The sequence below is a fragment of the Aquarana catesbeiana genome, linkage group LG04 (genome assembly GCF_042186555.1).
Source record: "Aquarana catesbeiana isolate 2022-GZ linkage group LG04, ASM4218655v1, whole genome shotgun sequence".
Taxonomy (NCBI): Eukaryota; Metazoa; Chordata; class Amphibia; order Anura; family Ranidae; genus Aquarana; species Aquarana catesbeiana.
In genome coordinates, this window is record NC_133327.1 from 108,801,374 (window position 1) to 108,819,841 (window position 18,468).

The 18,468-nt window shown below is 38.4% G+C and overlaps 1 protein-coding gene across 21 annotated transcripts in view; it reads left to right on the top strand.

The window, feature by feature from the left end:
• Positions 1–17,634, top strand: part of MYT1L (myelin transcription factor 1 like) — a 716,654-nt gene extending 699,020 nt beyond the window's left edge. For 18 of the 21 annotated variants that reach the window (XM_073625450.1, XM_073625442.1, XM_073625431.1 and 15 more), the window contains 4 exons: positions 2,149–2,252; positions 3,378–3,437; positions 6,043–6,186; positions 16,738–17,634. In XM_073625450.1, coding sequence (XP_073481551.1) covers positions 2,149–2,252; positions 3,378–3,437; positions 6,043–6,186; positions 16,738–16,878 — 449 coding nt within the window. In that variant the 3' untranslated portion in view covers positions 16,879–17,634. The remainder of the gene's footprint in view (positions 1–2,148; positions 2,253–3,377; positions 3,438–6,042; positions 6,187–16,737) is intronic. The other 3 variants (XM_073625441.1, XM_073625443.1, XM_073625445.1) reach the window with 1 other exon arrangement.
• Positions 17,635–18,468: the final 834 nt, after the last annotated feature.

Genomic DNA, 18,468 nt, shown 5'->3' on the forward strand with positions numbered 1-18,468 from the left:
TAAGCTGGCCAGAACTAGTTCTTGGGGAAGCCTATTCCACATTTTCATATCTCTTATGCCTCGTACACACGGTTGGATTTTCCGAGGGAAAATGTTCCATGGGAGCTTGTTTTCAGAAATTCCGACCGTGTGTAGGCTCCATTGGACATTTTCTATCAGAATTACGTCACACAAATTTTGAGATCTGGATCTCAAATTTTCCGACAACAAAATCTGTTGTCGTAAATTCCGATCGTGTGTACACAATTCCGACGCACAAAGTTCAACGCATGCTCGGAATCAAGCAGAAGAGCCAACTGGCTATTGAACTTCATTTTTCTCAGCTCGTCATACGCGTTGTACGTCACCGCGTTCTTGACGTTCGGAATTCCCGACAAGACTTGTGTGACCGTGTGTATGCAAGACAAGTTTGAGCCAACATCCGTTGGAAAAAATTAGGGTTGTCCCGATACCGATACTAGTATTGGTATCGGCACCGATACCGAGCATTTGCCCAAGTACTTGTACTCGGGCAAATGCTCCCGATGCTTCCGCCGATACCTGGACTGTCAGCTGTGATCGGCGTGTGGGGGAGTTACAAGCTTCTCCCCCAGCGGCTTTCACCAGCTTTAGTGACATACAGCAGTGATCGCTCACCGCTGTATGTCACTGAATCCTCCTCCATGCCCCCTCCGTTCCTCTGTGCCTCTCCGCTGTCCCCTGCATTCTTCTCTCCTTATCTGTCCCCCTCCGTACTCCCTCTTTGTTCTTCTCTCCTTATCTGTCCCCTCCGTTCTCCCTCTCCGTTCTTCCGTCCTCCTCCTCCTTCCTTTGTGTATGGAGAGAGTCAGCTGACTCTGTCCATTCACATAACTGAAACATTGTAATCTCCTGTGATTACTATGTGTCAGTTTATGAATGGAGAGAAGCCGCTGTCTTCTCTCCATTCATTCTCAGTGCAGCTGACGCTGCAGAGAAAGGGACTGGGGAATCTCTATCCTCTCTCTCTTTCTCTGTCTCAAGGGGGAGATACCAGAGGTCTGTTAAGACCCCTGATATCTCACCAAAGCCCTCCAAAAGGGCTGATTAAAAAAAAAAAAACAAAAAAAAAAAAAGAATAAAAAAATATTATTGTAAAAAATAAAAATTGCAAAAAAAAAACAAAAAAAACACACACACATACAACGTTCACCCCCCCCCCCCCCCAAAAAAAAATAGCAAAAAAAAAAACTGTCACGTGACATTAAAAAAAAAAGTATCGGTAATCGGTATCAGCGAGTACTTGAAAAAAAGTATCGGTACTTGTACTCGGTCCTAAAAAAGTGGTATTGGGACAACCCTAGAAAAAATCCATGGATTTTGTTGTCAGAATGTCTGATCGTGTGCACGGGGCATTACTGTAAATAAGCCTTTCCTTATGTGAAGGTTAAAGCTCTTTTCGTCCAGATGTAAAGAAATGCAAATAGTGCTCCCTTGTCCCCTGTAATGACCTGAAAGTGAGTAGCTCTACATCATGTTCACTATATGCTATCTGTGTCCCTGTTATTGATTTTCCCTCACTTCTATTGTTATTGTAGAAAGAAGTGAGGGGAAACCTCTTTAACAGAAACACAGATAACCGTTAAAGTCCAACAGGGGTTACGACTTTTCTTCCCTCTGTCAAAACTTGTTTCAGCCAGTTACATAAAATCACAAAAAGGCATCAATAGTTGTTTTACTTTCAATTAACCCCAAAACGTGAATAGAATGGTTAAATAATGGGATCATCACATGTATGGCCAGCATTTATTTATTTATTTATTTTATTTTAGGTAATTATATAGCGCTGTCAATTTACGCAGCACTTTATGTATACATTGTACATTCACATTAGTCCCTACCCTCAAGGAGCTTACAACCTGAGGTCCCTAACACACATCTGATTAACCTAACAGCAAGTCATTTGCTTCTTCTTTTTTCGACACTGTTATTAGTCCTCCCAGATTCACTAAGTAAATCAACTAAATTGTGTAGTTATCTATAGAGACATTAACAAATCTACTATTAGAAACTTCTTTCTCTATAAATGCTAACATTTTTTTATTCAGTCCTAACAGTAATTTTCATAGTTATGGCAATAGGGAAAAATGTTCTAAGTCTATTAGACTCTTTTCTTTTACTATCCTCCAGGTATAGAAAATGATGAAGAGATCAAACAATTGGATGAAGAAATAAAAGAACTAAATGAATCCAACTCCCAGATGGAATCTGATATGATTAAGCTGAGAACTCAGGTAACAGTTTTCTATAAACAGTATTGCAAATGTCTTATTTAGCTAATTTTAAATATATTATTACAACTAGATCTGCCAAGAAAGCATACAGCTCTGCTATGTATGAATTTCCTTTATGAGATGCCACTAACTTATTAATCTTAAAAAAAAAAAAAAAAAAGACTAAAATAAGACAGTAAAGCTTTTATTCTCATACTCACCCATACTTCATGCATGCAAAGTTCATTTTCTTGAAGTGAAGTTCACCTTTGCTGCCAAGGGTCGAAGTTCACTTGTGGTTAACGTAACATGGGTAGGCCAGGTGATAAGCACAATAGCATACGCCATGTAAACATTGTGATGCTAAAACTCGATTATCATTTGTCATTTAACATTTTTTTTTCTTAAAGCCTGCACTGTTTCTTTGTGACGTGCATGTGCATGAAATGTCCGGATTACATCTCTATGTGACATATACGTGAGTGCATCTGTACTTTTGTAAATACCGTTTTCTGTGGCCACATGTTCATGCTGGCTGCATGGTATTCATCAACCGAAACATCAAAGGTAGACAAAGACAGATTGGGGGAAAAATACAATTACATGGAGGGTAAGGGTGAGGATGAGAACCTTCTTAATGTTAAGTGTTGCATTCAAGTGTGTGGCACTGATTAACAAAAAAAAGTTATTTAATTTGAACTCACAACAACTGCAATTTGGCACAAGAAAAAACTGAGTTCAGTTAAATAAAAATATATATATATAATAATATTGTCTATAGACTTTGGATTATTGACGATAAATGTAGAATGACAGTTTTGCTTGTGTAATAAAATTTAGTGATTATGATTTAATCATATAAAGAGGTGGAACTTAACTGCACACATGATGAATTAGAAAAAAAAAAGTCTATCTCTCTCAAACATTACACAACCCTTACCTAAAAAAAGCTGGGTTTTATCTTTTAGTGAATCTGTTAGCCTAGTCTGATGGCTAGTCTAACATATATATATATATATTTATTTATTTCCATGTAAACATTTCTATTTGGTTTCCAAGATTGATCCCTATTGGACGTTCACATACAGTTCCACCTCTTTTGCTTCATTCTCTGCCCCCTTTTCAGCTTCTGCTCCCTCCCACTAGGTACTGGACGAGCGTCCTGTTGCTTGCCAAGATCCCTGTGTTGATGAATACCAATTTCATGTAAGTTACACGGGAGGGGAGGTTTTGTGGTTTTTCCATGTAACTTACACGAAATTCAGCCTTTGAAGAATAAAAATTGTCCATACGTAGAATTTTTTTTTTTTTTTATCTATTAGCAGAACACAGCTTACATTATAAAGAGAGCTATAAAACATCACTTTGCAGAGTAGATTTTAGGTTTTAAAACTGTTTTAGGTGTACATAAAGGTAGGAAGGGCACTACAGCCTACCAGTGGGTAACAATCACAGCACAGTATTTTTCGACTGAGGTGTACAACAATATATTAATTATAGCTATATTTCTTGGAATATACAACAGCATCGATATAATAAAATTAAGGTGCTGATTATTGGGAAGATGCTGATAATCATTCACCTTGAATTACTAAAGGAGGGTCATTTCTATGTATGGCAAAAAATAAAATACATTAATTTAGCTCAGTAATTGAGAGCTAAGTTGTGCTGATTTCAATCATGAACTTGTGCAAGAAATTTTTATTTACTTATTATTATTGATATTTATTTTCAATTTCTTGCACAATTGGGTATTCTTCGCATTGTGAATTTTCACTTTGACCCCTAATACTAAGATAATGAAAATTCACTTTGCAAAGTGAAATAAAGTGAATATGCTCTATTCCTTTAGTAAATCAACCCTTTTGTGTGTATAGAGCACATGTCTTTAGGAGATAATAGACACATTGCAGACTTGATTGATAGCTGATCACATATATGTGGGGAGTTTCTGTACGTCCACATCCACTGTTATACTAACACTCAGGTGTGTGGCTCTGTACACCTCAGTTTGACAGGTTTGTCCAATTGCATGTATGGACAAATGTGTTAAAAACCCCATCTACCTAATAACATTGGGCTTAATTAATGGATTAGGCAGAAAGTAATATGCATAGAGCAGTGCCTTTAATCAGTCAATAGAACTCATCATTTTCAAATCTTATAATATTAAACAAAGCTCTGATTGGCTGTTCTTTGCATAGTTTTACTAAACAGGTACATCTGCACACATTTGGGGCATGTTTATAACTAAACTCAGTAGATAAAATTGCAGCAGGTTACTTAGCCCAGATAAACTCTATATTACAAAAATTTGACGACATGAAGATACAATATACAACATCCAGATTCAGAAAGATTAAAGCTATTCTAGGCTCCTTTAATAGTGAAGGCAGACATTTTTGTACTCTAAGCATTATTAAGCTAATTTAGCTATTTGTGATTAAAAACCACATGACTCCTGCTTCACCCATAGACATGGCTACCTCTTCAGCCTATTACACCAACTGATAAGTTAAAGTATAACTAAAGGAAAAACTTTATTTTAGTTTTGGATAGAGAGGAGAAGGATTAGAACAACTGTCTGTGCCCCCGTTAGAGAGATTCCCCCTATTTGTCCTGTTTACCATTATCATTGAAAGTGAAAGCAAAAGAAAATCTCAAATTTTGGGTTGTCCCAAAAAAAAGCAATAGAAGGGAAATCTTCCAATGGGGGCATTAGTTCTGGTGACCTGGGAGTCCCCATGAAATTTCCTTAATTTGGTGGGATTTCCTCTCACTTCCTGTTTGGCTATGGGACTAGAAGTAAAGGGAAATCTCCCTATGGCACAAAAATAACATTACAGAGGTTGAAACTCCAAAATGAAAAACAAAGTCGTGCCTATAGTTCTACTTTAAAGCACAAGTATGATAGAGTATGGTTGATATAAATATACATTAGTAACAAAGGAAAAACATACCATGGGACCAATGTTTCAATGTGCTAGGATACCCAACAGGAGGCCAAATGCAGTCATAAAGACACATGGCACATTTATGCAGCACTCACATAAAATCAACAAGTGTTTTGATAAAACGTATTTTCTTCATTTTCATTTAGGCCCAATTTGGTTTGTACTAGTTTAGACAGCCTAAGTCAAATTTCTCAGGACAATCTAATACAAGTTATTTTTATTGTGCTTGAAAAAAACCCATAAAAAATGAAAAAGTTTGCATTTTTAAAATGAAAGCGTGATATTTGCCAGAACATATACGGTAATCTTACAGAGCTCAGCTTTATGGCCAGCAGAAAGGGGAAAAAATAACTTGAAACTAGAAAAATGACAGGTGCAATTTGATAGGCTGCTGTGAACAATGCCTCCATTTTCTTTGCTCCAACATTTCTAATAACAAGTGAGTCAGGCTGTCTGTGAATGAACCCCAAGCATGCTTTTGCAATATATTTTAGTCACCCTAGATGTTGAAGCCAGTACGTTTAATACTTTTATAACAGAATATAAGAAGGTAAAAATGAAACGCCATGAACTAGCTTGGAAGTTTTAAAATATAAACTGAAGTCAGATGAAGAATGTCAATATAGATAGAAGTTATTTAAATTTTTAAAAATCCTTCCACATGATTGTAGCTAAATATTTAATATTTAAATGATAATGCAGATAGTAATATTGCACCATAGCACACATTTTTTCTAATCATAGAATGAACTCCATTAGGTAGACTTCACACTATTAGCTGTCTTGGTAAAGTTACACCTGATGCTAATGGTTTGTAATGGTCTCTGTTGTGTTTTGTGGCTGGCTGTGCTTTTTAGATTACAACAATGGAGAGCAACCTGAAGACAATAGAAGAAGAGAATAAAGTCATTGAGCAGCAAAATGAGTCTCTTCTTCATGAACTGGCCAATCTTAGTCAGTCTCTTATTCACAGTCTAGCTAACATCCAGCTGCCCCATATGGTAAGTGAATTATCATATATGTGTATACTTACATTAGTAATTCTCTCCTGGTATTCCAGATACCCCTCTAGAATTTTATTTACTCAGCATTGTGACTGCCTTGAGACATCTCTTTTAACAGCTTATGTGACCTCAATTAAAGAAGCAAATAATGCTATTTTAAAAATATTCTATTTGTGATTGCTTATTGTACGTAAATGACCCCCACAGCAGAACTATATATTATCAGCTATGACTCCATAGAAGGTAGTGGTTGTGAAGGAAGTTGAAGGTGTAGCTAATTGATGACCGTCTTTAACAATTTTTTCAGCAATCACACAACCAAGCTTGTGCTGCTTAAACCCTAAAATGAGGGGATCAGTGTATTTGGTCAAAAAAACTTTGTAAGCAGTGTTTTGGCAACAAAGAGTGCAAGTGTTTGACAGTTAATTTGAGAAGTTTAATCTTTTTAAGGTTTTAATGTGTCATGGTGATGGTAGTGAGATTCCATGGCACAGTACTGGAAAAGGGGAGTTTGGCAGACCCATTATGGACCTGTAAGAGGCAACTTGAGACTCCATTCAGGTTTTATGTTAAAGAGGGCCATATTTAGAGAGCTTTGAGTTTGTGGGAGCTCATACTGCCATATATGACAGCCTATGCACCTTTATTAACCTCCACCTATTCTTAATATCACATATTTTGCTCTAAGACATGCAATCAAGACATCTAAGCTTTCAAACGTTTGTGTTCATTTCTATTAAGCTGCATTCACCCACCTTCTACCTTTAGGATGAGTAGTTTGTCAGTTCATTTTATTTTATTATTTATTACAGTACTTTTATTTTGCATACTGTGCTCTAAAAGTAGCACAAACCTAACTAATCTGCTAACAATCCTGTGGAAAGTTCAGATGAGTCCGTAGTACATCAGTCAGTCTGTGAATTCTGCAGTAATACAGATCAAGTCGAAATGTCCTGGGAAATAGAATTCATCTCTCACAGTTGGCTAGAATTACACATTATTCACGTCTGCCTTTAAAGTGAAACCTCTAAGGATAGAAATGTTGGAGTTGCCATTGTCAACTTATTTCTAAAAGGTGGAAGCTTTATGATCATCATCTCTATGATGACTATATTGCCTAATTAGTCACTGACTTGAAAGAAGCATTCAGGACAGGAATTTGGATTACACCAACTGCATACTTGTTCTAGGGCAGGTTTTCTATGAAGGGTCAGTCCACCCAAAAGTAATATTGAGTGGTAGGTTTGCCCCTGGTTGATTGTATCCTCATTACAGGTTTCCTTTAACAGACCAATATAGAGTTAGTGGTGCATGTGCCATGTATAGAACGTGCTGCTAGACTGAATGTAACTTGGACAGGTCAGTATAATGAAAAGGAGTGGACATAAAAAGTTGGGTTTGAGCTTTTGAAACTCAAAGCATACGCTCAAGAATCTGTATATCAGTTTCTTATAATCTTTTGAACATTCACATTTTTCAGGAATACTATTATAACTTATGTAAACTCACTTGTATTTTATATGTAGTGTCCCTTCAGATACTCCCCATGAACTACATCTGTGGTCTGCTACTCTTCTCTCTCCTCATTTGCTCATCCCATGCACATCTACAGGAATTCTCTAGGGCCGAACCACTTCTTTGGAATTCATGATCATGCTTGTTTGCTGCATCCATCATTGTTGCTGCACTTATAAATCAATCTGTAATGTCTCCTTTCTTCAGAGACTCATCCAACCCTTAGTGCTGTTAATGTGAAGCTACCTGGTTCACCTTCCCTTCACCTAAACCCTAATTTACTCCTCACTGGCACTTAGGATCTGGAAGTGTATGGAAGTTTTGATTTCTCAAAAACATGCATTTCATGTTCAATGTCTTGTTCAGATTGTGAGCTCTTGAGAGCAGAGTCACCTCATCATCTCAGTCTATCTGTAATTGTCTGTAAAATATTGTATATTATTTTTGTGAATGTCAGAAGTGTGATATGATAATAAAAATACAGCAATGAAGTGGAAAAGTATAATTCTTGACATTTTAGTTTTAAAGCTTTCCTTTTGTAAATGTAATACACAACCTACAACTACAAATGGCTCAGTTACTGTACTGTCCCCATACAAAGTCTACTATTGCAAATAAACAAAACTCACAAGCTGCCAAAATGCATAAATGTGCCATCTCTCAAACTACAAGCAACTAAAACCCCAATAATAAATATAAATCAATAATATTGGTGGACAGTTACCAACCAGGTCAACCTCCTGTCCCCCCCCCCCCCCAACTGCAAGTGTAAACTATACTTTAGTATATCAACCTGTCTAACTGTGATAGTCATCACAGACAGATAGAAACAGAATTAGACACATCTTGTGATAGATTGACATAAATCCTATATAAAAACTGGACAAAGTAGTTTTTCACCAAAATGGAGAATTTGCGTAGAGCAACTTACGGTCAAATCTCACCTTCTGTTCTCTTGAATAAGGATACAGGATATCTCATATGGATAATTATTTTCGCTTCCATTTTTATAAATAAATAGGGCAATCTGAGTTTTGTAATTCAGGCCGTATAAATTGCACATTCGGACATCAAGGACTCTCCTCTAGCTCATACAAATCATAAAATAATGTAATTATTTGCATTGTCATATGGGTGACATGGTAGTTTGCAATCTCAGCTCAGTTTACATACTAAAGGTATTATGTCAACCATGAGCAACATATTGGAAATGGCATTGTTAAAATGTGCTATGTCATAAAAACCTTCCAAGGGATTAATTAAATTCTCACTAAATCAAATCAGAAGATTTAGGTTGGCTTGTCCTGGAATACAATGACACTCAGCATTATTAATGAATCCCAAACTAACTTAGTGAACAGATAAATGTTATGTTCACTGTGCTAACTTACAGCTTAAAGGCTAACTCCAACTATCCTTTTTTGTTTTGTAGTGTGGTAAAATGTGTCTTCTGGCAAGTTATTCTTTCACTTTATCCCCGCTGACATTTTTCCTTACTTTCTGTCCCTGTGATCACACAGGAAAAAAGAAAAATCTCCCAACTGAAAGTTTTAACCCTTTCTCAGTCTACTAAAAAGTGTGTTTACTGTCTTATTTTCCTTCCTTGGAGAAGATATTTTCTCATGTATATGCAGACCAAGCTTTCCAGAAAATGTGACAGAGACAGGGGTTGGGACCAATCAAAAAGTTCCAGGGATGTTTAAACAGTTGCAGTATTTTTTTTTTAATTATTATTTTAAAAGAATACTAAAACGGAGTGAAGTAAATGTCACTCGTGCAAGTACCCTTGGAGAAATTATGATTTCTGCCAACCCTGGTCACTTTTACTAAACAGCTTGGTCAGTAATAAAAAAAATGTCTGCATAATGAATAGATTTATTACCTTTATTAATTCCATCATTATTAGAATGACATTTTTTATGATAGTAGTACTGCCAATTCTCAAACATCAGATCTCAGCTGGAGATTCCCAGGCAATCAGCATCGCAGTTTGAATTAAAATCTTCACATTTACCAAGGATCACATGACCAGTGGCCTTAAGGCACTCTACAACATTTGTCACATATAGCACATACACTAAGGTTTAATCCCTGAAAAAGTCACGCAAAGTGGGGAAATATGTAGGAATGGGAATGTGAGTTTTGGAGCACTAACGCATTTGAATTCAAATTCAAATTTCCCTGTCAGTCAGTTATTAGAGAGTTAGCAAAAACAAAGATAGAGAAGAACATATTGAAAAGAATTGGAGAAATATCAGTCAAGGGAAAGTACAGCAGAGAGTGATGTGTCAAGTATATACATTTCCGGAATGGTTGGTGGATGCTAGATTAGATAAGGCACCGAAGGAGAACAACTTGTATTGTATATACATATTAATTAAAGTCTGATGGAGCAATGTGTCCAGTTGGGCAGGATGCATGGGATTGGTGAAATGCATCATACACCAACCAAATCTATGAAACTGCAGTGTACTATTATTGGCTTTGGAGGAGGCATGGAGCACCAGTTTCTAGAGAACAGGTATGTATTTAAAGAGGAACTCCGGCCAACGTCCTGATTTTTTTTTTTTCCCCCCGCTTACCTGATGGAGGTATCTGCACTTATCAGATACTCACACATCCTGTGGATCCAGCATTGTCCCGCTGAAATCATCTCATGCCCAGCCACAGCTCCGTCCCGTGCCGCCATGCTCTATCTGATGTCATCGAGAGGCTCACCAGCTCTTCCAGGTTCAGCGGGCGGGCCTCTTGATGATGCACCAATAGGCCCGCCCCCTCCTCCTGTTCTACAATTAAAGTCTATGCCTCCTGGGATATGTTATGTACATATCCTGGGAGGCACAGCGAGCAGTGTGCGTGTCATGCATGGGGGCGGAGCGGGCTCTCAGTAGAAAAAATATACGTAAACAAAAGAAAAATTGCCCTATTTCACTAGAGGAAGGGAAGAGGGGTGGAGAGGCGGGATCCTTCTCAGGAGGGTGAAGGTCCACTTTAACTACCTGTGTAAACGCTATGAATTCAAGGGGCAAAGTAGTCAGGATGGTAGGTTGTGAATTTATTATAGGTGTGCATTACAACACTGGAGCTATTTTAGTATAACTTGGCAAATCATACAAATTTATAGCTTAACTTTATTCCTGTCTCCTACCTTTCAGGTTATATTCCCTGTTTAATGGCAATTAAAGGATCTGCATGCTTATGAGTGGTTACGTTAAAGAAAGTATCCTCTTTAGAAAAGCATGGAGACATCAGCAATCAGCAAGTGCATCCAAAGGGTTTATGGGGAAAGCACAGAAATGTAGGCTATTTTTATCTCTTCTTCTTGCCTTCAGGTTTTCTTTCTAATGAACTGTACTCCTGCCAACCACAGTTGCTTCTAGGAATTGCTGAATTATGGAAATGGTTGGTTATTTTGTACGTATATGATACAAATGCTCTTGTTCTATAAATCAAACCTGTCAGGTAAATAAATAAATAAATAACATCCTGCACTGCTTGCTACCTACCCATCAGAGCCTTGCCTTATTGTTGCTAGCCCTTACCTGATAGTTCTGGGGAGGGAGAAACAAGTGACGCTCTCCTTGTCCTCCCATAACTGCTCAGAGCCCAAGTAGCCAATGGCCATGTTCAAGCTCTGCTACATAGGGAGAAGGGAAAGTTACTAGCAATGTGAAATCTGATAGTAACAGGTTTAATTGTTGTTTGCCACCATTTTTGGAGACAGCAGCAAGGAATAGGGCACCAAGCAGCAGCAATAATGGTATGATCGGGCAGCAGATGTTGTCTAGCACACAGTGGAAAATGATTTTATGTTATTTTATTTGGCAGGAAAACACTTTTGTGTCTGCCCCTACCCTCTGTTTTTTGAACACTGCACTACAGAAATTAGAAAATACTATGAGAGAAATTTATTAAAAAAAGACTTCCCTGAACCTCAGGCTTACCGGCAGGATCAAATTTTAAATAAAAAAGTAGCAATTATATAACCTGTCTGCCAACTCACAAGATACACTATATCACCAAAAGTATTGGGACGCCTGCCTTTACACGCACATGAACTTTAATGCTATCCCAGTCTTATAGGGCGTACACATGGTCGGACTTTGTTCGGACAATCCGACAACAAAATCCTAGGATTTTTTTCCGACGGATGTTGGCTCAAACTTGTTTTGTCTACACACGGTCGCACAAAGTTGTCGGAAAATCCAATCGTTCTAAACGCGGTGACGTAAAACACGTACGTCGGGACTATAAACGGGGCAGTGGCCAATAGCTTTCATCTCTTTATTTATTCTGAGCATGTGTGGCACTTTGTCCGTCGGATTTGTGTACACACGATCGGAATTTCCTACAACGGATTTTGTTGTCGGAAAATTTTATCTCCTGCTCTCCAACTTTGTGTGTCGGAAAATCCGATGGAAAATGTCCGATGGAGCCCACACACGGTCGGAATTTCTGACAACACGCTCCGATCGGACATTTTCCATCGGAAAATCCGACCGTGTGTACGGGGCATTAGTCTGTAGGGTTCAATATTGAGTTGGTCCATCCTTTGCAGCTATGGCAGCTTCAACTCTTCTGGGGCTGTCCGCAAGGATTAGGAGTGTGTCTATGGGATAGCAGTGTGTCTATGGGAATGTTTGACCATTCTTCCAGAAGCGAATTTGTGAGGTCAGGCACCAATGTTGAACGAGAAGGCCTGGCTCGTAGTCTCAGCTCTAATTCATCCCAAAGGTGTTCTATTGGGTTGAGGTCAAGACTGTGTGCAGGCCAGTCAAGTTCCTCTGACCCAAACTCGCTCATCCATGTCTTTATGGGCCTTGCTTTGATTCAAATCATTTGGTGGAGGGGGGATTATGGTGTGGGGCTGTTTTTCAGGGGTTGGGCTTGGCCCTTTGGTTCCAGTGAAGGGAACTCTTAAGGGGTCAGCATTCCAAGACATGTTGGACAATTTCTTGCTCCCAACTTTGTGGGAACAGTTTGGAGATGGTCCCTTCCTGTTCCAACATGACTGCACACCAGTACACAAAGCAAGGTCCATAAAGACATGGATGAGCGAGTCTAGGGGTGGAGGAACTTGACTGGCCTGCACGGAGTCCTAACCTCAACCTGATAAAACACCTTTGGGATGAATTAGAGTTAAGACTGTAAGCCGGGCCTTCTCGTCCACAACAGTGCCTCACCTCACAAATGCGCTTCTGGAAGAATGGTCAAACAATCCCATAGACACACTCTTAAACCTTGTGAACAGCCTTCCCAGAAGAGTTGAAGATGTTACAGCTGCAAAGGGTGGGCCAACTAAATATTAAACCCTATGGACTAAGACTGGGATGCCATTAAAGTTCATTTGTGTGTAAAGGCAGGCGTAACATTTGTTACTATAGTTAATAGTTAATAGTTAATATAGTGTATTTGTAATCTCTGTAATCATATAACGAACATATTTAACAAAATACCCCATGACAGGTAGGGATCAAAACTAGAGGTTACTCTTGCGAACCAAGTGGCATTGACACAGGAATGTACAAAAATCTATATAAACCTTATTAAATTCCAACCAAAAATATAGAAATTTAGAAAATCCTTTAAAATTAGGACAATTTTTTCTCAAACTATGTTATCAGATGTGCATATTCCAGCAGGCTCACCTAGGCAATCCATGTAAATATGAATCCTATACAGTTGGAGATTCCATAATTACATATTTTTTTCAAATATTTGAAGAGTACTTGTAAAAGGTAATAAGTATTTATTACATAACCATAACATGTATATGCAGCAATGTATAAATCAGAATAAATTGTATAAATTATTTGGGAAGGTGGCTGCACACAGTTGGTTTCTCCATGATGTATCATATGCATGCCCCTTTCTTCTTAGAGTGAACTTCTGTTGGCGATTGAAACAAGGGGGACAAAACAGGCAGCAGGACAAGGAATCTGAAAGAATAAGCTATCAACATATATCATTACTGTATTCTCGGTCTGCTGATAGATGGCTTTGGCCCATTTGTCCGTCATCAGGAGGTGGAGAAATATCGCAGCTGCTCTCATCATTCTATTTATTTTCACCATATCAGAAGTTTGCTCTAAAATAATAAAATGAAGGAAGGTGGTCACAATTCTTTACAACTATTTTTTTAGAAGTCATACAAAAATCATGAACTCAATGAGCAGTTATTGGCTGAGTTTTTTTTTAAATGGTCTTAGCTTTTTTTTTGCTTTTAGCTTTTTGCAATTGCATTCATAAAGAACAATGGAAAAGCCATGAGCAGGGCAGGACTTATGGTGGTGGGGGCCCCTGGGCTTGAGTCACTTTCGGGCCCTACCTTCTATATCTATCTGGCACTGATGACAGATGGCACTGATACGTGGCACTGATGACACGTGACACTAACAGGTGGCATTGGGGACAGGTGGCACTGATGACAGATGGCACTGATACATGGCACTGATGACAGATGGCACTAATACTTGGCACTGATCACAGATGGCACTAATACGTGGCACTGATGACAGATGGCACTAATACCTGGCACTGATGACAGATGGCACTAATACGTGGCACTGATGACAGATAGCACTAATACGTGGCACTGATGACACGTGACACTGATGACAGATGACACTTATACGTGGCACTGATGACACATGACACTGATGACAGATGACACTAATACATGGCACTGATGACAGATGGCACTAATACGTGGCACTGATGACAGATGGTACTAATACGTGGCACTGATGACAGATGCACTAATACGTGGCACTGATGACACGTGACACTGACAGGTGGCACTGGGGACAGGTGGCACTGGGGACAGGTGGCACTGCTGACAGATGGCACTGATGACACGTGACACTGACAGGTGGTACTGGGGACAGGTGGCACTGCTGACAGATGGCACTGATGACACATGACACTGACAGGTGGCACTGGGGACATTTGGCACTGATAGTTGGCACTGGGGAGTCGGGACAGATGGCACTATGTTGTGTAGTGTTGTGTAACTTTAACTAATGTGAGTGTTCACTCACCGCTGCAGCAGGAAGCTCTCCCTCCTCACACGCTGTATCTTTTATGAGGAGGGAAAGCCGGCGATGAGAGATGATCTCATATGAGATCACCTCTCATTGGACGAGTGCTAAATGGCCGCTGTGATTGGCCATTTAGCAAAATCTGTGATTGGCTGTGTCCAAGGGACACGGCCAACACAGAACTTCCCCGATGCGCGCCCGCGGCGGCGCGCAGAGGGGAAGTATACAGGAGGACGTCCAGGGATGCCCTCCTGGCAATTGGCGCCCGCGCTATAGCGCGAGCGCTGCGGGGCCCCCTACTGGGCGGGGCCCATGGGCTTGAGCCCACTCAAGCCCTATAGTAAGTCCGGCCCTGGCCGCGAGTGCTGCAGATTTCTCTTTAAACAGTGAAAATATACTTTGCATAGTGAACAATCTTTATTCCTTCAGTAAATCAACTCATAGGAGTCATAGAAGAAGGAAAAGAAATATATCTTGTTTGCTATTTTTTATTCCAGATAATGATAGGATTATTTTTTACCTGGAGGTAAATAGCACAAATGTAAGGCAAGACCATGTGTTACTGTGTAAACTGAGGCATTTGGGTTGATTTACTAAAACCGGAGAGTGCAAAATCTAGTGCAGCTGTGCGTAGTAGCCAATCAGCTTCTAACCTCAGCTTGTTCAATTAAGCTTTGACAATAAACCTGGAAGATGTTTGGTTTCTATGCAGAGCCGCACCAGATTTTGCTCTCTCAAGTTTTAGTAAATCAGCCCCATTGCGGCAAGCTCCTTTTACATTTTTACTACCATTGCTAAATGATCAACAGTGAAAAGCTTTAGGTTATTATTATATTACTAGACAGGATTTATATAGTGCCACAGGCATATGGGTTTCCATATCATTTAATAAAATCTTTGCCACTTGAGTCATTGAGTCATTAGCTTAAAACAGATCTTCACCCTCAAAGCAGTCTTCACCCCTATCCAACCCTTCTCCCTCCTTTTCTGAAATAGCACTGTTTTTCATTTATTTACATTTTCTACTTTTTTTAAGTGTTCGGGCCACCCCTAGGTGCACATTGTTCATTTAGGCGAATTACATACACAGTGCTCCCTTTGCCTCCTGGGATATGTATGTCTCATATCTCAGGAGGCATTGTCCTTCATTCAGTAAAGGAAGAGAGTGAAACGCCTAGCAGTGTGTCTGGTAGGCTCGCCAGCTGAACCTGGAAAATCCGGCACCTATGGATGACGTCACAGAAAACATGGAGGTGTGTGACAGTGATGGCAAAATAGAAACAGATCTCAGTGGGACAATGCTGGATTTGCTTGGTGGGTGAGTATCTGAATTGTGCAGAAGACAACATCTGGTAAGCAGGGTTAAGATCCACTGAAGATCTTTAATCAACACTGCTACCCATAGGGTGAAGTTAATATTACACCACAACCAACCTTACTCCAAACACTGACGGACCTAAACACCATCTGTCAGTGTTTGTAGTATAGGTTACGGATTCCACTTCTGAAAAATCTGGTTATGGAAAGACTCATGTTTTGATTGATCAAAGCATATCAGTCACAAGACCTGTCAAAGTCACAAGACTGTATCTCCTCCAATCTTAGAGTTCTTCTTGCTGTTTTAAGAAGATAAAACTCCATGAAGTACCACAGGCACAGTACCATGTCCTACATTTTATGAAGGAGCTAAAAATACAAGCAACAATATAAAGTAACACTGTGCAATGTAACAGAGAGTGGATAGTGATATCTGATCTCCTTTATATTTTAGCCCCTCAGGGTCCTATTTCTTTTTGCTCACAATGGGCCCCTGAGCACCGGCAAGGACTTCTTTGGCTATAGTTACTCCTATGTTTTCTGCAATGCACCATAAAGCACTAATCATTGTTCAACTTATATAATATGGAAGAAGCAAAATGTTTGTGAAGAAAAATATAGGCCATTAATAATTTGTTAGATGAAAAACACATAAAAAATATTTATTGTTTTGTAGGATCCCATCAATGAACAAAATTTTGATGCCTACGTGACCACGTTGACGGACATGTATACAAATCAAGACCGCTATCAGAGTCCAGAAAATAAGGCACTCTTGGAAAACATAAAGCAAGCCGTAAGAGGGATCCAAGTCTAAGCAGCTGCTCTTTTGGTGAACTCATGCTCAAACAAAACAGAAATCTCTATAAAATAAGGATGCCTCTTGTTTTCTGCTGCTGTAAGCTACCAGAAAAGTGTTATATATTTATTCATTTTGAGACAGTGTTATGCTTACAAGACTTCATGATGATTTTATGTCTTGCTTTAAAAAACAAAAAACAAAAAAAGAAATAGTAACTGCTGAATAGATTTTGAATACATTCACATTTTGTACGTTTTCATATAAGCTAACATTGTGTGATATGCCATGTAATGTTTATAGCTGCTAACGTATGCACATTTTTAAGGTAAATATATTTCTCAAAAGGGAAGCTGATGAAGAAAATCAGAGTGTAGATTTTTTTATGCATTGGTGAATCAGTGTTTTAGTATATCAGAGTGGAGAAGACAAAATCCATTGGGAAATGTCTTGCCGTTCAGACATTCTTAGGCCTCCAGTTGCAGGAATATTTTTGAGGACAGAAAAATCCATCATGGTGCGCATATTGTTTCACAGCAAGAAGCAATGAGGAATTGACTTTTTTTAATAAAGTGGAAGTTGAGTTTTTGTTTCTTTCAAGGTTGCCCGAAGAACTTTGAAAACGATCATTTTTTTTTTTTAACTCTGTGGAAAGGACATTGGAGAAATGTAAGATATACAAAAAATATTTTCTTGCTGTAAGACAAAATCAAGCTATGAAAACCTGCGTGGAAAATCAAAGCAGCTTAAAAGCACTTTTCATTCATAAATAAGCATCAACTGATCTCAATACGGGAACATCCATTGCTGAACTGTATCAAAAGTGGACAATGAGATAAATCCTACTGATCTTTTTCAAACAGACTTTGGAGAAATAGCCACTACTCACTCTTTCACTCCAGGATTGATTCATTTTCCTTTCAACTGCCTGTTAAGTATAAATATACTCGTATTGGATTCCTGCATTTTTGAAAGACACTATTTTTAATACCTTTCTTTTTTTTCTTTTTTTTTTTCATTGTCCTTTTGTTTCATTGGGGGTTTTACAATTAATGCAAAAAAGAAAAAAGAAAATCTGTTTTCTGGTCCCTGGATAAAATCCAACAATAGATTTAGAAGAAAAAGTACACCATCTACCTTTGAACATTTATGTCATTTTCAATCATTTTCCACTTTTTTATTTTATTTTTGTCTGTTGTGAAAAAAAAGAAAAAAAATGGGATTGATGCTTGACTGTCCATTTAAAAAAAAAATGTGACTTATGTTAAATTACCAAACTTCAGACAGCACTTATCTGTTCTAAATTGTAATTGTTACAATGCAGATTTTTTTAAACATTATTTATTTTCTTCTAAACAACTGCACTAACTGTATGCATAAGACCACTTTTTAAATCATGTCAAATATGTGTTGTGTTTATAAAAGATGTCAAGAGGATTATTATTTTTTATTTAAACTGCATATCTTTTTTCCTTCCATGTGTTGTTATGCAGAAAGTACAATGTACTTAGAATTTTGCTATGAAAAAGATGGCTTTTTTTAAAAAATAAAAAAAAAATATTTTTAGCAAAATAGGACTTACAGGGTCATTGTCCCCACAATGTGCCA